We start from the raw sequence: 25,631 nt of genomic DNA on the forward strand, positions 1-25,631 counted from the left end.
TCAGAATGTTAAACAAAAAAGGTATTATATTGCCTTCATACACAGTAATATTTCTTATTACTTTGATTATTACTGGCTATTTTATTGTTTGGTTCATCAAAGGATTTTCTGATATTACAATAACTGTTTCCGGTGATCTTCTTCATTCAAAATATGTATTAATTTTATCGAACCATTCTGAAGTTACTCAGCCATATTTTCTAAATGAACTCTCTATTAATGATAAATCAACTTTAATTAATATTAAAAATTTTAAATTTATTATTAATCATAATACATGTAAGGAAGCAAAACCATTTTTATTAATGTTAATACATTCTGCTCCAGCTAATTTAAGAAAAAGAAATGTCATTAGAGAAACGTGGGGTCATCGTATGTCCTCTATTACAACTTTTTTTTTGGTTGGTTATTCAGAAAAACATAAATCAGAATTAGCGAAAGAAAATACATTATACAAAGATTTAATTCAAGGAAATTTTCTTGATACATATAGAAATATGACTTATAAACACGTTATGGCATTAAAATGGGTTACATATTATTGCTCAAGTAATATTTTTATTTTATTCTAATATACTGAAAAAAAATTAAATGATATTATTCTGTTTTAGATGCAAAATATATTTTAAAATTAGATGATGACGTTTTTGTACATGTAGGTGCTTTACTAAAATTCTTAAAGCAAGAACTATCACAGAGGGATGTTAAACGTTTAATACTGTGTGATTCAATTACAACCTTAAAAGTGAGAAGATCTTGGCGTTCAAAATGGCGTGTATTACCAAAGGAATATCCAAACAAAGAATATCCAACTTATTGTGCTGGTTGGGCTATTTTATATACAGTAGATACTGTTTTTCTTCTTTATCGAGAAGCTCAAAAAGAACCCTATTTTTGGATAGATGATGTACACGTGACAGGAACACTAGCAAAAAAAATCAACTTGACTCACATATCTGTAAATTCTATGATACTTTCAGAATATATGATGGCTATCTTGTTGAAAAGACAAAGAATTAAAAAAGATTTTATTTTTGGTCCACCAAATCTTATGGAAACTGGAATAAGAGCTTTACACAATGCAGTTACTACTAATATTATAATTTAATATAAAATATACATAGAATTTTTCGTTTATATAAATAAAACTATCGTAGTATCTTGTATAATTTTATTATTTTCGTTAAATTATATTTAATACATTAATGAGATGCAATATCGTCTAATCATTCCAATCCTTTGGTCTAGGAATTCTTACGTTTGTCCATTCGGAAATATTCATCTGAATAAAAATTTGAATATTTTCATATGAATATATTCATTTAATTTAATGATTTATGGTACAATAAATGTTGCAATAAGTTTAATTTTATAATTTATATATATATATATAACCATGCATATACACAATATTTTAAAAATACATCTTTTATTCTTATAGGTGTTATAATTTCATAAAATAAATATATATTAATTATATTAATACTATTGGTTATTTAATATAATACATTTTGTCTTTATATTTTAATGATACTACTAATGTATTTATAAATAATCATGATTATTATATATTCACGACCAAAATAGAGTATTGGAGAATAGTTTTAATGGTTAAATAAATTGAAATAAGTAAAATATGCAAATAAAAATAAAATGTGCAGTGAAATAGAACATAATACAACTTGGTTAAATATGTGCCACTAATATGAATAAAATTTAAATTATCATACTGTGATAATCTAATATAATTAATAAAATTTTTAGAGATAAATAATTCTTAATTAGCGTTTCATTTGCTTAGAAAATTTATTTTCAATATAATCTTGTATACGTAAAAAGTATTTACTAGTGTATCAATTCATTTGGCAAATAAACTAAATGCTTTATTTGTTTTATATATAAGTACACGTATATATATATGCAATTGTATCTTATATTAGTACTCAAATTTAGAATAAATTATTAAATTTATTCTAAAGCCATAAAAATTTGGGTTGTTTACTAAATTGTGAATATATGTTGTGATTGCTGTTTTATCCTTGTGTTCCCAGGGATACGGATTTACAGGTAAATATTGGAGATTAAGCACTCTCTTATTTGTAATATAATGTGCTCTTTAGTGTGAATGAAGAAATTTGAACAATGACTAATTATTGAGCTTTATTCTGAATTATCGTTATACTCTAGGTTATATGCAATATATTATAATAATGCATTATTGAGATATGCACATTGGTAAAATTCTGTAAAATTTTCGCAAAAGGATCTTAAATGAGATTATTGATATCCGTTTTGGACAAATGAAAAAAACAATAGTAATTTTCTAAGTACACATCATAACGTCTCGACAGTAATAGTAAAGATGATTCGACAAATTTAAAAGATACAGATAATTTCACCTTTTGGTCTTAAATATACTGAATAACATTCCAACGTGTGTTTCACATATTATAACACTATTAATTTAATAGACTGTACATATTAATTTCAAAATTTAATGAAAATCTTTCAACTTAAAAATTTATTATGCGTTTATTTAACTTCATTGACATGTTAAGAACATTGTTTATATTTTGAACAATTGCAACCATGTTTTAAACTAATAATCAATCATATATTATGATTCTATATTAAACATAGAAGTAAATATGGTTATAAATTCTTGATATCCTAGATTTTTATATGGTAGCCTGACAGTATATATTCATACACATTATGCTTTTTATTATATACACTTGAAATAAATTTGTCTAATTACAATACTATAATTAATTTATTTTAATAAACATTTTATCATACTAGCTAGCTTACTACTTATTTAAAAAAATGGGTTTTAAATAGTGTTTGCAATTTAAAATTTACTATACCAATGATTTTTAATTATTGATAAGCTTAAAGAATCTCAATGGAAGAATTGATTATGAAATATGTATTTTATAATGAAATTTCTTTTTTCCAAATCTACCTATTGATTAAAATTTTATTTAAAAAATAGTAATTTACTATTTGCAAATTATATGTATTAAATTATTATTAAATTTTTTTTAATTAATTCATTGAAAAGGAATGATGGTTGCATATAAAATACTATAAAGTAAAATAAAATTAAGACTAGAAAATTAATAATATGTAGTTATGCATAAAATATTTTAAGTTAATAACAATATATTTAGTTTAGAGGTTCTATATACAAATTGTATTTCCTATCTAATGTTATGAAACTTTATTTTACCTTTTGAAATTCTTTATATTGTTCTTCTAAAGTTAAATCTTCTGGTGGTTTCATAAATACGCCACTTTTTTTAACTTCATCTCTAGGATTGAAAGTTTTTGCCAAACCGTATTCATACCTATAAGAAATTATTTAACGTTTTAATATCAATTTTAACATTAAGAAATTGATAAAAAAAAAACAATTGTATATTAAATATACTTCAATATAAATAATTATAATAAGGTATTGATTTATTAATTCAATTATTCAAATTACAATATAAGTAAGTTTAATACAATAGAACATTGTTATTATGTCCTAAGTAGTATATTATTCAATTTTACATTCATTAAATACCTAATATATATATTATTATTTTGCAAAAAATAAACTTTAATTCAAAATATTAAAAAAATAAGAAAAAAAGATACAAAAATAGATTAGGATTCAAAATTAATCGAAAAATGCTTTAGTTTTATTCATTAAAATTTTTATACTTAAAGCTCAAAATAAATACATACTAAATTTACAAAATGAAATCACCATTTTTTTCAAGATGTATTTAGAAATTGTATATTCTTACAGTAAAGGAATACATTTATAAATCTTCTAAATAAAGCGAAAAATTATAATTAAACATAAATCAAATAAAAAACTTTGTTGTGTGCAAATTCCTATCCTCTTTTTTATATGCTATAATTAATTTAATTGAATATTGATTTTAAAGTGTTACCTATTATTTAACAAATTTGAACTGCAAATGATGTTTATATATAATCTATATGATAAATAAAAAAATAATTTTTTATATCAATACTTCATAAATTCTCTTATTATTTTACTATATGTTTACTATTTGTTTATTTTTTTGAGATTAAATATTAGCTTTGATTAAATAATACAGCACACTAAAATCTAGACAACAAACATGATAAATTTAATACATAAAAATAATTGAGTATATACAAAGCAATTGAACTCAATTTACATACAATGATATTGAAAAATATTTTTATTTTCATGTTACACCTATATCCACATTTTCTTTTATTCTATTTATATAATAATTGTAACAATGCTTAAGATTCATAAACTAGATTATTTGGAGTTTTTCAATTACTTTTTCAACATAATACATATGCAATATTGTTTGGTAATATTCCTCAAAAAATACTATACATGTAATATATTATAATATATTTATAAATTAGTTTTAAAATGCATTGATAAAAAATCTTCTATAACTTTAAGTGTAAAATAGAGCAAGATATATTTACAGAAACATGAATTAAAAATATAGTAATAAAAGGTAATAACTAATTTGAATAGATAGTAATGTTACCAGTTCAATAAACTCATAATTCAATAAATAGCCATTAAAATTGAAGATGCAATATTTTATTTTATCTGGTTTTATATTTTATATAATTTATTTTATCTGGTATATATTTTATCTGGTCTATAGTATTTTATCTAGAAAGCAATATTCATCGATAATAATTTTTTAAATATAAATTCAAATCACGTGAAAAAACAATAAATAATGTTGACATGAAAAATCATTAAATTTGGTAGTACAATTGTTACATGTAATTACCATTATAATAAAGTCTTTACTATTATTTGCATTATATCATATTTAAAAATCTAACATTAACTTTTAATACTTTCATCTGTAGTATCTTCATACAATTTTATTAAACAGAAATAGGATTTCATAAAACTTCTTTTTAACAGACTAGAAATTGTAATTCTAGTCTGTTAGTACATAATAAGATATAGACACAAGAATAGAATTTAATTTATATTTTAATATTCAAATATACACATTATTAAATATATTCTTTTATAAATAATTATTTTATTTAATTATTGGGTAAATTGATAAGAATTCAAGAATGTTAAAAATATAAATTATACATAAACTAGATAATATAATACATAGAATTTATATGCATGTACATATATCCATATAGTTATGCATACATTTGTACCTATAAAATACAATATATAAAATGAATTTTGATAAAACTATTTTTAACATTTTATATATTGTTTATTTTACATATTACTACATAAGACAATAAAACTTAAGAACATAAAAAAACCTTATTGATGTAAATTCTTTTAGAACAAATGATCCTCCAACAATAAATATTAAAAATGGAAGTCCCTGCTGGAAACTCTTATTTTGTAAAATTCGATTTATTTTGTAAAAAACTCTCTGTAATTTTGTAAAATGAATATTACATATACTATAAATTTCAAAATAATAATAAATCAAAATTATATGTTTAATTACCCCATCCATTGTTAATTAGAATTAACCTCCTATATCATACAGGGTATATTTAACTTTCTTCAAAATATTGATATAATTATATTAATAATCAAACAAAATAGTAATAATTAAAGGGAGTAATAACATTAGTTTACATAACAAAATTAAGTACTCATTATATTGTCAATGCATACTGTAAATTCAAATACAAACAAAAATAAAAACTACTGAATAACTTTGGTGCTATTTTCAAATCTTTTCTAAATTTCTGTAGTGTAGATATTTATACACCATAATAATAAAAAGCACAAATAATTAGTATATTACGTTAGATATTGGATGTTATAAACAACATTCCTTTGTATATTACGTAATACTATAGGTCAGTATAGATAGAAAAAAATCTGAGTAAATATGATTAGATATTTACGCTTTTATAAAATACAAACACAATAAAAAATTGGTTTAAATTATGACACATAAAATTCCGTGTAATACAAATTTAAAAATTGTACAGCCATGTTTATATCCGTATACTTGTAGTACGACTGCTCCAATAAAACGAATAAGAATTCGTATCTGCATTAAATTGAAAATGATTTTTAAAAACTATTGCTACATGAAGATAAATGAGTACTGTATTATTTAATAAAATATAAAAATGAATGCACAAAAATATATGAAAAAGTTGTATTCAGTTCAGTTCAGTTATAATTATATCAAATTAGGTATATAAAGTCATATATGATAATTATTAAAAAAATCTATTAAACATTAAATAACTAGCCTATATATGATAATTTTTAAATTTAACATAGAGAAAGTTTATTTGCATTAGTTTCTGATAATTTTTTTATATACGTATGTATTATTAAATTTTATTTATTATAGTCCTTTTTCGATAACTAAGAGAGAATGGAACAATAGTTGTGCAGATTCAAAGCGGGAAATTGATTGCATATTAAACGTTATTCAATACATACTATGTAATACATTCTTTTTTCAATTTAACTACAAAAAACGTATTTCTGAAAATCATCAAACCTGTAACATTATAAGTCAATACATATAATACATATTCAATACATTTTTATTCAATTCGTTCAATGCATATTAGAAATTAAGCTAATTATTGTATTATTTCACATTCATTAAATAAAAATTCAAATAATGAACTATTGCACTTATAAACTGTTGTTAAATTAATAGCATATATATCATAATAAAGATCAATGTATAGTTTTATTATATTAAAAAGTAACTTAGAAACTTGTTAATATATTTTGTTATAAAAATCAGCATATTTTAAATTAGAACATTTGTTAAAAAATATGCGAGTACTACACTAATTTTTCTTTTATTAATCAAAGTTATACTACATATATTAAAATAATTTATTTCATCTTTATATATTCATTATGTAAGTTGATTGAAGATAATAAAACTTTGTAATCATGATTTGAAATGAATTATAAATAATCATTGAATTAATATTTAATTATTAATTATGCATTCTAATAAGCAATGATTTAAATATTATCTTTAATCTTAAAATGAGTATCTTCTCCATAAGCAATTATTTTATCGAATTTGTCTAAGGAAAATTTTATAAATATTTCAATTTATAAATCATTTGTTTCATTAGCAATATGTTCAAACTTTTAATAAAATCTTAAAAATGTATGACATGAATTGAATACCAAATAAGAGTAAACTACGAAGCTTCGTATTAATTAAGGAAACATAATTGTTTTCAATAAAAATATAATTTGTTACCAATAAATTTTATTACATGGCATACTTGAAATAGACTGAAGAATTAATTAAAATTAATTATACACTCTTCATAGGATATTAGAAGAGGGCAATATTATAATAAAATGTATAAAAAAGATGAAATAGTGGTAAAATAAGATTGAGCTCTACTCATTTCGTTTGGTTAATCATTGTATTATATTTTAATATAAAATCGCAATAACACAAAAGCATTTATTTTCGGCGTTTTTACCAGCCCGATTTTACACGCGTATTAAAAGTTATTTTTCAACACAAGTAATAGTTTTTTATACCAAATTTTAATTATATACATGTATATTATTTTAAATATAACTATGTTTGCAGGCAATACATATATAATATTATAGCTTACAATTTTATATAGAATTCTAAAATCCTAAAATTCAAATAAATATAAATTATTATTATTAATATTTAATATATATTATTAATAAAATACAAGTAGCAGAATTTATTAATTACTTTCATTGATTATAATATATATATACGTATAGACTGATAAATAATTTCATTATAAAAAAATATAGGAAAAATAGAAGATTAACGATTTATTATATTAAAGAACAATTAGTTTTGAGTGTTTTATTTAAAGAGAGAATAGTTTTATTGATGTACTGGTTATGTTGAATGTATTGATTTTTTAAGAGTTCATAAATTTGGTTTTCATAAATATATATTGAGAATATTAAAGAAGATGGTAAAAAAGTCGATATAGTTATTTTAACAGATTGAAAAAGAGAAAAGGATAATATGATCATCCATCTACAAAATATTTAGGTTAAAATGTTTTTTTACATATGCATATATGTATATATTTATTTATTTAATATAATTGTCATTATTATTATGATTTTAATGTCTTACTTTTTGTGCGTTACTTGAATTGCATTGTTAGCGATAATAAAGCAATTTATTGAATAAATTTTTTATTTTATTATTACCGTTAATAACATATAGAATTTTTAATATTTTATTCGAGACATGTAAAATAAATTTATGCTCTATGAACAATTTTGCGTATTTTTTATACTAAATTTTAAAGTGTGGGATTGTTTGAAAAGTTTGAACTTTCTAATCTGATTTTAAATAAATAAAATATAAATATTCTTTTATTGTATATAGATATAAACATTATAAGTAACGTTCTTATTATTCGAGAATTGGAAAGTTAATTTTTTTAAATTGAACGTGTTTTTAAAACTGCTCTTTTCGATTATCACATTTTTCTACAAATTTCGTACATTCTTTTTACATATTTATACGATATAATATTTTTTAAATCGTATTCTATACACAATTTTTTATATAAATTATATTTTATATAAATTTCAATAATTAAATAGTATTTAAATTTTCTTTAAATTTAGGTTTACAAATTTAAAGTTGATTGGATGAAAATGTTTATATCAGACCATCAGTCTATAGCAAAGAACACATTTATGCTATTATGTAGGCGACAATTAAGTAGTGTATTTTATTATATTTCGATCATAAGCCAGAGCAAATAAGCAAAAGCTATTTTGGATTATTAAATATTATTTGGATATACCAAGTGAATAGTTACGCATGCGCATAATATATGTGCGTAATTTTTTGGTAGGTTACAGTATTTTATTTAAAAATTTAATTTATGTTGCAATCAGAAAATTAAAAATAATTTCATTTAAAAAATATAGAAATATAATTACTTTTAGAATAATTTTTTTCCTATGTCAATTAAAAATAGTATTTACAATCACTGTTTATAATAATTCATAATTATTATTGCTGATAATTGATTATTACACCATAATTTGTAGGCAAACTATAGGAAACATATTGAAGCCCCATCTACAGCTATTTGATAGTACTGTGTAGCAGTATATGAAATAAATATGGAGTGGCCTAATAGTTGCTTACGTGAATGACGGTAAATGTTATTACATTTATGTTGTGTGTCATTATTGGTCGAGTCTCCGTTATAATTAAATTATTTTCAGAGTATTGAATTTAATAGCAATTAATGTATTTAGTAAATAATTGTTAATAAAAAGACGCTGCAAATATATTTACTAATATTTCAATCAATTTAGTTAAATGTGAAGATGCAGAATGTTGAAGAACAGCCAACCTCAAATAAGCAGCAGGATAATAGACAAAATCAAGAAACAATTGTGTCAAGAGTTCCTTTTGTACCTGAAAAATTTTCATCTGCTCATACATCACAGTTAGATTACAATTTGAGTTCTATAAATCAAGATCCTTGTATAATAGTTACAACATCGCTTAATCTACCACCTTATTTTATGAATTCAAATTCTGTAAAATCTGAAATCAAGACATTTAATGATTTGCAGCCTCGTTTCATGACAGATTCATCGGATAGTGATGAAGAGAGTGTTTCAGAGGTAAATAAATTGCTATTTACCAATAATGACAAGTTTATTTATATTATTAATAATATGAATAGAATTATTTTAATTTAAATATATTTTTTTATTAAGTAAAATAATTTTACAATTTAGTAAAAAGTATTGAAATGATTGTTCATAATTCATTTAGTAAATTTAAAAACGACTTCAGATTTAATTTATTAGATTACTTTAATCACAATCTAAGTATTCTTTAGTAGCTTTATAAATGAAATATAATTTGTACATAAAATAAAGTAGTAATATGAAAATTTTATAAAAAATAATATACATAAAATTAATTATTTTAATATATTAAATCCTCAACCATTAGATATATCTAAATAAAAATATGTCAAATATTATTATATTAGAATTTATAATTATTGATATTATGTAATTGAAACTATAAATCTGATATTTTAAACCATATTTTTAATAAATTAAAGAAAGTGAAAAGTAAATTATTAAATAAACTGAATTTAGCAAATGTTTTGCAGAAAATATAAAACCAATATTTAACCAAAATTAGTATAAGTATTAATAATTTTTTTTTAATTGTATATTACTATTTTACCTGACTATTAATTGTTTCTCGTTATACTTCATTGATTCAATATTTAACAAATTGTATATACCATATTCAATAATTTAAATTGTATGTTAATAATAAATATTAATAGTTTAATCATTTTCAAACAAATCAAAGTGAAAGTACAAATTTCTGCAATTGTTACACAATTATTAATTTTTATGAAAAATGTATGCATAATATACTTAGTATAAAAAGTTAAAATTATTAATCAAAAAGTGATTTAAATAATCCAGTATTGGTAAGCATTTATATTTTTTAATTTTATAATGTTATATATATTGAAGCATGAAAATATTTTTTTATTTTAATTTTTGTTACAATTTATATTTGAAAAAATTAAGTTTAATTGAATAAGAAACATGTAAATGTTCATCTTGAAATTTATTAAAATATAATGTAAAGATTGAGTACTTCTAACAGTAATGATCTTTACATTTGTATTTAATTAAATGAATAATAAAACTAATAATTCTATGTTTATAGTTAAATGTAAAAATAAAACTTTTTGTTTAAAAATTTTACTATTATAATTTTATATTATAAGTTATTTAAAAAGTTTTTTACAATGCATGTACTTATATATGATTCTAATGTAAACTGTGTAAACAATAAAGCTGAAATAAATCATCTATTATAATAAATTAATCAAAATTATAAAGGAAATAAATTGGAGAAGAAAACATAGAACATAATCTGAATTAGCTGTTGGTAAAAGATGAATAGACAACTAATTATTAAATACTATATTGAACAAAATTTATGCATGAATCATTTTATTTAATCCATGGAGAATTATTTAAAAAAACAATTTTTATAAATATTTGTTAATTTATTTGAACATAACATTCAAATGTTGATTATATATTGATATTCTAATTAAGAACTAACTTTTTTAATATACTCATTTTAAAAGTTTTATATGAATTAAGATATTCAAATTAATATATAATAAAATTAAATGTGCATTGATTACGTAAATTTAAATCGATATTTCCACATTATATAATAAATTCTTTGTTAGTCTTTGTAAACAAAATAAGAAAATATATTTTCTTAAACACATGAACGTTGAAATATTTAGATAAATAATATTTTACAGGCACTACTTATATATTAATACACTTATATTTTATTTTAATTAACATTTTGGATTTTCAATGCAAGTATAATATTTTTACATATTTTTTATTTTATAATAAATTAATTCAATGTTGATTAGTTATAACTGTAAAGTCAATAATTTTTTATTTCAATTTTATAGTACTTTAATGTAGATTACAATAATTGTTGAATTAACACCATATATAGTTGATAAAGCATTACATATATTTTTAATTAATATATTAATTTACTTTTTAATCATTATTCATTGTTTTATTTAGTTTTACTATTAATAATAGTTCAGATTTTATTTGTTATTAATGAAATATTATTTATAATCTTAAACATATTTTTTATTTACAATATTATGTTATTAGTATATTTAATATCCCAATATTCATAATTAATTTTTATTTTATGTATTTATAAAACATGTAATTTAATGTCTTGAAACCATCTTTTATTACTTAAAAAATTCTATCTAAAAAGTAGAGTAGTAACATAAAAAATTTCATTAATTTAAAAAAATAAAAGTCCGAAACGTGTTATTTTTAAAAATCCTTAGATTGACCGAAGTACAAAATTCGTCATTCAAAAATATTAAATCAATTAGATCAATAATATAAAATGAAAACAGTGTTTAATAAATGATTAAAGAAACAATAAAGGCTGTGTCACATACAGAAATATTCTATACAAAGGGGTTGTAAAAGTATCCATAAAAGAAGTCATTCTATAATCAAAATTGAAAATAATAGATATAAATTAAAAATAATAAATATGAATAACAAATATAAAGGACTTATGAATAATCAGTGTTCTTAGAAAATATCAAATATTTGTAAATTACTCTATTCTTTAAAAATTATATAAAAAAAATTATACATTAGATATCGTAATTTTTTTTTAATTTGTAACTATAAAAAATAAACAAAATTAATTTGTATTTAAAATTATCATCAAATTATTATTAAAAGTAAAGTAATTTACTGAATTTCTAATATAATAAGAAAGCAGATATATTAAAAAGTTTATCTTATATTGTTCTGAAAATTAAATATATGAGAAATCATCTATAAATTTGTATGTCCAAGTATACTTTAAATTCAGTACTTTGTGTAATACCAATTTATTATTATATTCTAAATATAATTATACCATATTTATTTTATTATATTTTGCTTAAAATTATTAATTGTTTTATTTTTTTTAATGAAAAATTTTGTTAAGAATTTGGTGAGCTTTCATAAATAAAACATTTGTATATATTGTGAGACAGGTAATAATATATAGTAAATTAATTTTTCTCTGTGGAAGATTGGCAAAAATAAGAAATTAAATTCTTGAAATTTATTAAAAACAATTATTATTCATATTAAATTTAAAGTTTAAACAAATTAATATATGCATGTACATGCAAATAAGAATATAATTTTTCTCGTTCATATAAGTATAATAGTTTAATAATGAATATCTATGTATTATTGAAATCGAAATTAACTAAGCTGTTGGTTAAACAAACTAACTTAAATTTCAGGTTTGTTTTAATTAATTGTTTTATAATACTACTATTGAAATACGAATCCAAATGTATATTACATTAAATATAGAGAGTTATAATATGTAAAAATCGGTGAATACGAAAAATCCTTATCGAAATATTAATATCACACTTGTTTGTAAGAATATATATAAATCTTATATGTAATTTAAAAATTTTACAATATTTTTATTATACATAATCATTTATACATCTTGGAAAATTGTAAAGCCGACGAATATAGCTATTGATCTACTAAACTACATTATTATATCAGTTGACGTTCTATGTATGACATACTTCCATCATTTACAAATATTTAAGAACATCGTTTGTGTAAAACAACAAAAAAATAATCACAATTGAAGGATATATGAAGTTATTGATCATAAATTAAAAAATATTTAAAAATTCCAAATTTTAAAACGAGTTTAATAAACATCGTTTTTAACGTCGACAGCTTCCATCACCTATATAAATTCAAAAGCTTGTCAATAAAATATTATTAAACAATAAAGGATGGAGGACAGAATAATATAACGCCAGAATTTTAGTCGGAATGTCATATGCTTCGCTATACTAAACGGGCGAATATTTATTAGTGAAAAAATATTTAGAAATATGTTTGAATTTATTTATTTACTGGTTTTCTTTGCCTATTGAGAGAATAGTAATTTATATTTAATAATAGTTCATTTCAACTACTTTTGTAAAATGTTAATTCTCATACTAAATTTAAATTAAAAATTTATTACTAATGCCTATAATTCTTTAATGCAGGTAAATATTTGTTTGCTTTATATGTATGAATTAATCTTAATATTTTTATTAAATTTTATTTTCTGTATGTACAAGTGTCTTTTAAGAAATTTTTTACCATAATATAAAATTTGCTGATTTTTTCAAATATTTATATATAATTTTACATAATTTGTACAATTATGTAATGAAGAATTTGATTAACTTTTATTATTTTTTACTATTGAAAATTTAATATACATTTAATGATATATAAGAAAGAATAAAATCTAATCAAGCCTGTCATATTGAAAAATTTCGGCACTTATGTCAGGTTTTTCAGATTTTCATAATTCACTGCATAGACATATTCACTTTCTACTCTATGTTTTAACTGCACCTAGAAACACATTGTTATGTGCCTCTGAATTTACTATGTTTAAGGGTCATCTGTATTACCAATCAGAGGTTCTAATTGTTTCTTAACATTAATACGTTCCTTTTTCTAATTTATGTAATTATATCAATATTCATATATCTAATATTATTAATTTTTGTAATACAAAATAATAAGAATTTTAGCAAATAAAATTATATATATTTTTTTACTTGTTTTTACATTTAAAGTGCATAAACTTATTATTGTGTGAGTATACATAAATATAATAGAAGCATAAGTTTTACAGCTAATAAAATTTAATTCTATCACGCGTTATAATATGTAACGTAATACATCTAGTATATTTCGTAGTCTATGGTTACGTAGTTCGGCAGTTTTTCCTGAAAATGTTTATGTGAACTCTAAAAAAATGCATAACTTCATTGTGTAAGTTGTATGTTCTTTTTAGTATTATATGAAAAATTATATGGATTGAACATTTAATATTTTTTAACAAGTTTCGTTGCATTTCATACATTTGATATTTAATACAATGCAACAATAAGTAAAGAAACTATGTTTAATAGAACATTTTCATTTTACACAACATTAATATAGGTATTGTTATTATTTAAATATTAATTAATAGATTATTAGATTATAGTAGATAAAATAAAATTATAAATAATTAGTCTAAAAACTTCAATTAATCATTCAAATAAAAATTAATTATATATATGTGTGCGTGTGTATATGCATATATCTATATATGCATATGTGTATACATATGTATATGCATATATACATATTAAATGCATATCACTGGTAATGTAAAAAATTCTTTATAAAATTAAAACTAAACATTTGGAAACAAAAAGCAGAAATTAGTAATCATACTCCAAATATCATAATTTATTTCTTTTATAATTTTTTCATTTACATTTAAATCAATGATTATATTTAATTAAAATTAATCAATATTTGTTATTAATTTAGAAATATTAATTAAAAAATAATTATTAATAAATTTATAATATTACATTTGTATTACCATTGTTTACAGAATGAAAATTACAGAGTATTAATAAAATTTAATTATTTTTTTATATATTTTATACATAAATAATATAGAAAATGATTTGTTAATATTAATTATTTTCATAATAAGATTTTTAATTTTATGATCAGTATTATCTGCTTAATCCAATATAACCATACAAATAAGTCACATGTGTTTTTATTGTAATTATTTAATATTTCAAATAAAAATTAATGAAAACTAATTTTCTAGAAACCTAGAAATTATATTTTGATGTAAATATTAATAATTTTAAATAAGAAAACAAGATTTAAATTTTGTTATAATAAAGTAATAACAAAATTCAAATAATTTATTTTACTGAATAGTTGATTTTCTTGTTTTAAATTACAGTAGATAATATAAATTTACAATTGAAGTAAAATCATCCAAATATATAACAACTATTGAAAGATATATTCAAATATGTTACAAAAACAAAATTTTTCAATAAATTTTGTCATTCACTGTTTTGTGTACTTTTATATTTTTATATTTAATAAAAAAAAGATAAGTAAAGGTAATTTATCTCTAGAATCTTAACCTTTACAACTTGATAAAAAAATGTTTATCTTATAAAACTTTACTTTTGTAATAACAAAATAAAGATAATACACTAATTATTGGTTTGAATGAAACATAATTTGATTTTTTAATGAAAAATATAAATTATAAATACTATGCATATACATATGCATATACTATGCATATCAACAGTTTTTGTTGTATAACTATAAATTATTATTATAACCATACAAGGAAAATTCAGTATGAATATTCTTTTATACATGTAAGTAGGATGTTTTTGATAAATTCAAATAAATTCTATTTTTTAATTTTTGGCAGAAATAGCATGAACATTGATTTTGTAATCAAAGATAAAATTTTACGTATTGTATTCATTATATTCTTTTATTATAATTTGACAAATGGTAAATATTTAAAACTTTGGTTTTATATTATATACTTACATGTGTGTATATATATATATATATATATATATATATTTTTTTTTTAACATGAAATATAGATTAATATTTTATTAATAAATCCATAATTTATCTACAAGATTCAGATTTTATTTGACAAGTGGCCCTTATTTTTTTTATTGAAGAGTTATCAAAGTAGCTGGTATCTTTTCTAGTGCAATTTCTTGGATATAATTAAAAATTTTTTGAAAAATTATTAAATAGTTTAATTAATGATTTTTCATTGCATACGTGAAATTTTTTTTGTATATTCTTTATTTATTAGAATTATACAATATTTTTATATATTAGATGGAAACTAATATAACGGCATAATTTGACCTTTGAAGATTTTAGAAATCAAAATTAAATAGTTTTATATAAAAAATAAAAAACAAAAACTAATAAAAAAAAGTTGCAGAATATTATAAAGCATATGTTTATGTAAAAATTAATTTTAGCATGTAGATATTTGATATTCTCAAATAATAAATAGCTTTTTTCAATATTTTTTTTTGAAAACTAAAAATAACTGTTCAGCAAAATTTGCAAACAATATGACATTTAATTCTGTTTTAATTTATAAATTTTTTTATAACCCATTTCCATATTCCATATCCATTAATGAAAAGCTAAAAAAAAAGTCATTTTACTAGAAAAACTTGATATATACATATGTATATCAAAAATAAATACTTCCTTACACAGAAACTAAAATTATATGTATTAGTATATTCATTAATAGGTTTGAAGTATGCAATTTTTTAAGCAATTATATATAATAAATATAAATCAGTGAAATTAAATTTTTGTAATTACAAAAAGTCTTAAATATTTTGAATTTGTATTTATTATTAATTGTAAATTATATGACAAAATTGAAATTCACTTTTTCACACAATATGAAACTTCTACTTGTAATATAGTTATTAAATATTGACAAAAAATTGTATAAATTTTTATTTATTTATGTTGACTAGTTGGAGTTATTAATAATTGCATGGTATAAATATACAAATATTTGGAAATGCAACAGATAACATGTATTTATAGTATTGAATATATATTAAAGGAAAACAAAAGGTATTGCATTTTGTATAAAATTCTAAATAATTTACAAATAGAAAATTGAGTGCTAAAAGTTTTAAACATTTTTTCAGAAAAATTTTTTTTTTACCCTTTTTGTTTACTTTTTTTTTATAATCAATTTCATTTTTTGCACTATTTAAAGTAATATTATTTATTATATTTCAGTTGAATTAAAAAAAAAATTAACCATTTCTTATATTACAACCATAATTATTTTGATATAAATTTTAACTTAAACTATTATTTTTAGCTGCAAGTGGTTTCTAAAATTATTCAAAAAAATATAAAAATTAGTTTTAAATATATAAAAAAAGTGTTTTTCTACCATAAAGAAAGTTAACCCCTATATTTAGTTTTACTTTTAAGTTTATAAATAAATTTTAATAAATTGTGTGTTTGCTATTATTATAATTAATGTAAAATCTCTATTACTATATTGATTTTAATAAATTGAAACATAATCAATAATAATTTGCTATAAGAGCAACTGTTTGAAAACAACTGTTTGAATAATTTTTTTAAAAAAGTAAAACAATAGTTAATATTTAATGTAAATATACATTTTTATTATATCTGATTTTTATTTAAACCAAAATAATTCAATATAAACAGAAATTTAATTCGAGCTTTCGCATTAATCAATCAGAAATATAATATAAATTAATGAAATTCTCTTTTTGTTAAAGTAATTTCACAGAATAAAAAATTGTTACTTTTTATTAAATGTTTTACTGCATAGGAAGAATTTATTACTTCTCTTTAATCTCACCTATTATTTGGTATTTTATATTGTGAGTTCTATGTATAAAAATACAATACTATCTTATTTATCTATAATGATTAAAGGTGTAATTAAAAAAAAATTATGGAACATATGAAAAATGTTATTTTTCAGTTACATGTTATATAATTATATATTACTTGAATTGTTTTCTATTATATAATGTCAATTATATTTTTTATAGGTGGAGTGTTTTGCTATTGATCAAACAGATTTTGATCAGGGAAAACAAATAGAAAATACGAAATTTCTATTGGCATCTGATAATTGTGAACATTCTGTTGATCCAGAGACTCAAGCACGTTTAGAAGCTCTTCTTGAAGCTGCAGGAATAGGAAAATTATCCTCTACTGATGGAAATCATCTTCCAGATCATGAAGTACTTAGACGCTTAACTTCAAGTGTATCCTGTGCTATTGATGAGGCAGCTGCAGCATTGACACGTATGCGTACTGATAACACATCTCGAAACCAGAATGAAAAACGATCATTAATTGAAGCTTGTTCTGACGGTGACGTTGGAACTGTTAAAAAACTTTTAACAGAAGGGCGGAGCGTACACGAAACTACTGAAGAGGGAGAAAGTCTTTTATCGCTTGCGTGTTCTGCTGGTTATTACGAACTAGCTCAGGTTCGTTTTTAAACATTTGAAACTAAATTTGACATATTTATTTTATTATATTCATTTCAATTTTTATTTGAATAGTGGAATTACAAGTATAAGTAACCTTAAAACGTGACCTCAATTTTATAACTAAAGAACAAGTATATTTTTAGCAAAAATATAAAAGATATTCGATATTAATTATAATTGAAAAATATAAAAAGGAATAAGAAATTATTTTATAATGTTTTCAAAATGATTATTATTGAATAAGGCAAAATACTTTATTTGGAAGCACTCGATAACTAATATTTTAAGCCCTATTTTAATAAAAACATACTCAAATATACTTTATTTTGAATTTTATAATTTGACATTTTTTTACAAATGGAGGTCGTATTCAGTTTTTTATAATTTGATATATTAATTATGGTTTTTCGCGTTTGTGTATATTATTTTATTTTTTCTTTTAATACTATTTATTAAGAAATATTGTACGAAAATATATATAATTTTTCATAACTATGTTTCATGTAATCAATTTATATAATTAATACCATTATTTAATATAATTAAAAATTTTTCAAATTTTTCTAGATGGATTTCAAAATGTGTACAATATATATTGTTTCTTTTTATTGCAGGTGTTAATAGCAATGAATGCAAATATAGAAGACAGAGGAATCAAAGGAGATTGCACTCCTTTGATGGAAGCAGCTAGTGCTGGGCATGTAGATATTGTCAGTCTTCTTATAGCGCACGGAGCTGATGTTAATGCACATTCTACTTCAGGTAAACATATTAATTACTATTAGATGTAAAACTGCAGTTATTTTTTAATTAATACAAAGCTGTAAAATATTGCTGCGATAAGCATAATATGCATTGGAACCTCAAAGCATATACTAATTTTAGAATTATATTGGGGTACTTACTCATAACTTTCATTAGTTCTGTACATTCCAAGAATGTTAATAAAAGTTTTTGTATATAACCTGAGAAATAGTAATATTATATATAAGAATAATAAATATTTTAATTTATACTAGCATAAATATTTCAACATGTAACACCTCTAGTGAACAATGTTAATAAATTAAAAAATTGAACCAACACAGTAATCAACTCAATAATTTACATAAAATATTTACAAAGTTTCTAAAAGTTATATTAACAATATAATGGCTTGTTTTAATTTCACTTTATCAATATAAGAATAGTAATTGTGACAATCTAACACATTATTACATTATATCAAATAAATTATAATACAAAGTATAATTTTAATAGCTGTTGCATATTTTTTTATTGTTAAAAAATTTTTTATTGATATATTTCACTGTTAGATCAAAACATTTCTTATTATACAATTTATATGAAATAACTGCATATAAGTAATTTCATTTAAATTTAATTTTCATTCTGTTTTGTTTATTTTGTGAAGGTTTTTTAGGTTCTTTTTATATTACTTGGTCTAAATAAATATTAAATATCTTCTTTCGAATATTCAAATTACCTTCTATCTTACTTTTCCTAGCTTTTCGTGTTTTCATTTAAGCAATTATTAATTTTGTTGACTAAATTATTGTGATTTTAATTACGTTGAACAAGAATTAACAGATTTAAAAAATTAAAAAAGATATGTTTAATATTAAGTTGTTCAAAATTGTGATAAACAAAATTTAATCAGCGCAGTTATTCGTAACCTATTATGTAAAACTTGTAGACTATTGAAGTTTATGTTAAAGTGATTACGGAAAGAATGATGAGCAAGCTAGTCTTTCGCTAATAATTGTATGATAAAGTCAAGTTATATTTTGCATAGCAGCATTAAAACGATGAAATATATAGAATATATTATAATAAAATTAATGTAGAATAATAATGTAGTAATGATCACCATAGTAATATTTAGGGTTATAATCCTCAATTATGTATTTAATCAGCCATATTAAATCGCTAAGACCTTTGTTAATCAGGTTTTTGAATGTTATCATTTAGAATAAATTATAGGCTTATTAATCTATTGAAATATATGTATTTTTATTATCAAGTTAAATTATAAATGTTTTCTTTTAGTAGTTTTAATCAGTAACCGACCGTTAAAGTGCTACACATTAAAACTGTATATCACGATGTAAATATTTTAAAATCGAATAATCAATTTAGGTCTTTTATTCAATCAATTTTTTATTTATTCGAATTGATTGTTAAAATAAATTAAATGGTTGATAGATGGTTATTCACAAATATATTGAATACTTAAACCTCATAAAATCTTAAAAATTTTGTTAAAAATATATTATATAATAATTGCATTATTATATAATGTTACATATATTACATTATATAATAATTGCGATTATTTTCTGTATGTAGAAACGCACCTTAATAATAAAATTAACAGTAGTGCCTGTATCTTTGTATTTATCACAATATCAGTATTGGCTATATATTGGTTTTTTTAATACATATTGACTATTTATTTACAAAAAGATCTTAAATAATGAGTTGCGCTAGATAAAAATACTAGGCATTTTGTACACATAGCTTCATAGTTATTATATTTTTATTGTTTTCATGGTTGAAGTAACTTATTTCGAAAAATTGTCACAACCTAATACAGAATGTATACGTTTTATAAATGGTTTACTGGTAACTATAATGAACTCGAACTTTTACTGCTATTGACACGATCTCATGTAGCTTATCTAAATCAAGTATTTAAATTATTGTTCAATTAATTCTTAAATAATGGTTAGTGTCAATTAATCTTATATGATATTGCTAGGAAAATATATGATACAATGACATTTTGAATATGAGATATAAAAAAATTTATATTTCATTTTTAACCAAAAAATAATGTTTTAACTTTAACTTTTAAATATATTTACGAAAAAGTTTATTGAAAATTTATTAAATGTGTGATTCGTTGTTAGCTAACATAATATTCATAAAAATAATATATAATGTTATCTATTTTTTTTTTTTTTTTACTTAATTCATATGAGTTCAACTCATAAATAAAATATATTTTTACATTATTTTTAGTTATTGTATTAAAGCTCATAGTAATAATTTATATAATATATTAATGTATTTTTTGTATTTTTTTTTTTTAGGAAATACGCCTCTAATGTATGCATGTGCTGGTGGTCACGAAGAAGTTGTTCGAGTACTTTTAGAAGCAGGAGCTAATGTGGAAGATCATAATGATAATGGCCATACACCTTTAATGGAAGCTGCTAGTGCTGGTCACGTATCAGTTGCAAAAATTTTATTAGAACACGGTGCCGGCATTAATACTCATTCTAACGAATTCAAAGAATCTGCACTAACTTTAGCATGTTATAAAGGACATTTGGAGATGGTTAAGTTTTTATTAGAAGCTGGAGCTGATCGAGTAATTATGTTTTATTTATTTGTTACTATTTTACGATAAAATTTTGAATTTAGTACCATATTATTTTAGTATTACGATTATTTTTTAATTATAAGGTTAGTTTTAATAATAAAATATATAAAATATCTATAATCAACAGTATATTATATAATATTTAAAGTAAATTTGTAATTTTTACTGTAGATCTTGATTTTACTTGAATTTTATTTATGAAGATACTGTAAAAAGATCCTGTTACAATCGAAAGATTAATTTTTTATTTAATATATATTCATGTGTGCCTGCGTGTGTACATTCTTTATATACAGGAACATAAAACTGATGAAATGCATACTGCTCTTATGGAAGCTTCTATGGATGGACATGTGGAAGTAGCTCGTTTATTATTAGATTCTGGAGCTCAGGTTAATATGCCAACAGATAGTTTTGAATCCCCATTAACATTAGCTGCTTGTGGTGGTCATGTTGATCTCGCTATGCTTCTTATTGAAAGAGGAGCAAACATTGAAGAAGTTAACGATGAAGGTTATACTCCTTTGATGGAGGCAGCCAGGGAAGGTCACGAAGAAATGATTGCTTTACTGTTGAGCCAAGGTATGTTTTACATTTAAATTAAAAACGTCAAGATTTAATAGTATAGAATATGTACCGAAGGTATAAAAATATAAATTTAAACTTAATTTAATTTTAAATTTTAAATTATGTAATAATTAATTTCACAATTTTTCTTCTAACCATGTAATATTAAAGAAATTATTTTTTGTTTTCGGTGTGAGATTTTCAAATATATTGTATATCTTTACTATTAAAATACTTTAGTTTAAATTTTATCTATAATCTATATAATTTAAGATTCCTTTTTAGAAATTATTTAATAACAAAAATTTAATTATTTTATAATATATAAAAATAACTTAAAATTATTTAATGATGCTAGTCTTGATTGTATATAAAAACATCAAACATGAGAATAATGTAAGATTATCAATGAAATATTGAATTTGTTTTTATTATAAAGTAATCACAATTAAAATCTTTTATATATAACTTAGAACTTCCATATTCGATATTCAGTGTAACTGCTTGCATACGTGCATATGTACTGTATTAAGAGAATTTTTAAATGATCAAGTTCTAAAATATATAATTTGAATAATAACCAATATTTTCTTAATTTTCAATAAAGAACAATAAAGAAGATTTTAAAAACAAATACTTCTTACGATTTATCACTTGAGAATTAACGTTAATCATAGAATTACAAAAAATATTTTACACAGCAATTTAAATATTATTAAGCTAAAAATTTGTAAATGAATTTTTTTATACATTAATGTATTTTATGCAACTTTTTCACACTGATTTAAAACGAACTTTCACTTGCAACTCAAAATTTTTAATTGTACAGAATTGTTAAATAATACAATTTCGAAAAATAAGTAAATTTATAGACGTACTTATTAATTGAAATATCCCTTGAAATAAACGCAAACAAGTATTGATAACATACATATATAATTAAATTAGCCAACTTATTAATTTCATGACTGAAACAAATGCATTAATTATGTACTTTTACTAAATCAATTAAAGATTTTAGAGAAAAAAAACGAGATCGTTATAATGAAAAATGATTGTAATAAAATTGAACAAAAATCCAAAATTGAAACTTTAAAAGTAATGATACATATGCGGGAGACGTAAAACAGCTTCAGGATAATTATAAAAGAAAAATGAGTGATCAATTTTTTGTTTAAATTTTTTCTGTCTAATAGTAATAAATGTGACCATTGGAGTTGTTTTATCGTAAACTTTAGTGCTAACTTTCGTGAGCAGTATGAAATTTGTTTATGTAACAATATGTAACAAACTACCAATCGTACTAGTACTGGTATTTATAAAATGCTTAATGCGTGATTGACTGTTAGAATAAAGTAAACTCCAAAAATATGCGTTAAACAAAAATTAATATGATGTTTTATAGAAACTGATAGTAGAATTCATGCGTAATACACTCTAGTTTGATTTTCTTACTGTTAAATAGAACACAATGTGCAATAAGTCTCATCTTGCAGTGCCAAATATATTAATTTTAAATTTGAAAATGTCGACTGATTTTAGGTCGTACTATTCTAACTTACGTATTTAGTCGGAATTATAGTAATACTGTTTTATATTAGTACATAAATAATATAAAAAAATCAATTGTTGAAAATATATTTTCCCATAGTCTTAAATCCTTTTATAATCTAATAGTTTCTTTAAATTCTATAGCAAATTTCTTAATTATGTTATACGAATATTTTATTTTTAATTTTATATAAGATTTTAAGTCCTTTATGAATATTAAGCTGATTATAATTGAATTGACGAAATAAATAAAAACTTTCTAAAAAAAGTAACTTGAATAAAAATTTGAAAGACATTCAATACAAAAAAGTTTTATTAAAATTTATTTATATTTTTTTATTATTTAAAATATACAATATTAAATTTATAAATTTTGAATTAATAATTGCCTTTTATACCTAAAATCTTCTTAAATTATTTACATTTGATTTTGAAAATTTTTGAAGTGAGATTTAAATTATAACAAATTAAATTTTATAATAACAAAATGTATTTATAAGGCTTATCTAGATGATCAGTCTCTGGGAATTTTTTTATTTTTTTTTTATGATTGTTATAATTCCTTTATTTTTCATGTTATGAGAAGTATAATTATTATAATTATTTTATTAAAAATATAAGCTATTTATATATAATTTTATTATGACATTTAATTAAATTATGTTTTTGTTTTAGGCGCAAATATTAATGCACAGACAGAGGAGACACAAGAAACCGCACTAACATTAGCTTGCTGCGGAGGGTTTCTGGATGTTACTGATTTTCTTATCAAAGCAGGTGCTGATATAGAATTAGGTGCTTCAACTCCTCTAATGGAAGCTGCACAGGAAGGTCATTTAGATCTTGTTCGTTATTTACTAGAAACACGTGCAAATGTTCATGCACAGACTCAAACAGGTGATACAGCATTAACATACGCTTGTGAAAATGGACATACAGATGTAGCTGATTTGTTGTTACAATTTGGAGCTTATTTAGTAAGTAATTTATACATCATTTCTGTAAAAATAAATTATAATAAATGTACAATTCATATATTTTATAGTATATTTATGTTTATAAAAACAAAATTAATTTTCTTAATCAAAATCGAATAGATGCATTAGATACAACTTGTAGGAGAGTATATTAAATAAAATAAAAATTTTATCAAATTATAAATATTAATTTCAAATATATATTAGAAGTATTAAAGTATTCAGAAATTTAATTGAAAATTATTTTGTATTAAATTGATACTGCAAAATTTGGTCTTAAAAAAACTATTTTGTAAGTGGTTTGAAATTAGAAATAAATATACAAAGTTGTTATTGGTATGGAATGAATATTTTAAGAATTTGTGACTAATACATACAGTACAAAATTAAATTAATTCACCAATATACATTTAATAATGTTTGTACTTTTTTTTATGTAATGAATAATTTAAAAATAGAATTGTTTTCAATTAACTACTTTGATAAAAAATAAAAATTTTATTTTAAAAAATAATTAACATTTACTTAAGCTACCTGATAATATTATCTAATTTTTTAATCAA

At 20.7% G+C, this 25,631-nt stretch overlaps 3 protein-coding genes across 3 annotated transcripts in view; 2 read left to right on the plus strand and 1 right to left on the minus strand.

Moving 5' to 3' along the window:
- Positions 1-1,154, plus strand: LOC105360941 (beta-1,3-galactosyltransferase 1). The gene is made up of 2 exons (XM_011497974.1): positions 1-21; positions 612-1,154. The coding sequence occupies exons 1-2, from the start codon at positions 6-8 to the stop codon at positions 1,106-1,108; spliced, it is 513 nt and encodes a 170-aa protein (XP_011496276.1). The 5' UTR covers positions 1-5; the 3' UTR covers positions 1,109-1,154.
- A 3-nt stretch (positions 1,155-1,157) lies between these two features.
- Positions 1,158-5,553, minus strand: l(3)neo43 (cytochrome c oxidase assembly protein COX16 homolog l(3)neo43). Its single transcript, XM_011497976.1, has 3 exons — positions 5,517-5,553; positions 3,233-3,350; positions 1,158-1,282 (listed from the first exon to the last, which is right to left on the minus strand). The coding sequence occupies exons 1-3, from the start codon at positions 5,519-5,521 to the stop codon at positions 1,223-1,225; spliced, it is 183 nt and encodes a 60-aa protein (XP_011496278.1). The 5' UTR covers positions 5,522-5,553; the 3' UTR covers positions 1,158-1,222.
- A 3,627-nt stretch (positions 5,554-9,180) lies between these two features.
- mask (multiple ankyrin repeats single KH domain) overlaps positions 9,181-25,631 on the plus strand; it is a 45,646-nt gene continuing 29,195 nt past the window's right edge. Inside the window, exons 1-7 of the mRNA XM_011497977.1 lie at positions 9,181-9,201; positions 9,365-9,679; positions 18,136-18,582; positions 19,200-19,347; positions 21,681-21,961; positions 22,270-22,555; positions 24,767-25,068. Of these exons, the coding sequence (XP_011496279.1) occupies positions 9,196-9,201; positions 9,365-9,679; positions 18,136-18,582; positions 19,200-19,347; positions 21,681-21,961; positions 22,270-22,555; positions 24,767-25,068 (1,785 nt within the window). The 5' untranslated portion in view covers positions 9,181-9,195. The remainder of the gene's footprint in view (positions 9,202-9,364; positions 9,680-18,135; positions 18,583-19,199; positions 19,348-21,680; positions 21,962-22,269; positions 22,556-24,766; positions 25,069-25,631) is intronic.

This window comes from Ceratosolen solmsi, unplaced genomic scaffold (assembly GCF_000503995.2).
Source record: "Ceratosolen solmsi marchali unplaced genomic scaffold, CerSol_1.0 scaffold14, whole genome shotgun sequence".
Taxonomy (NCBI): Eukaryota; Metazoa; Arthropoda; class Insecta; order Hymenoptera; family Agaonidae; genus Ceratosolen; species Ceratosolen solmsi.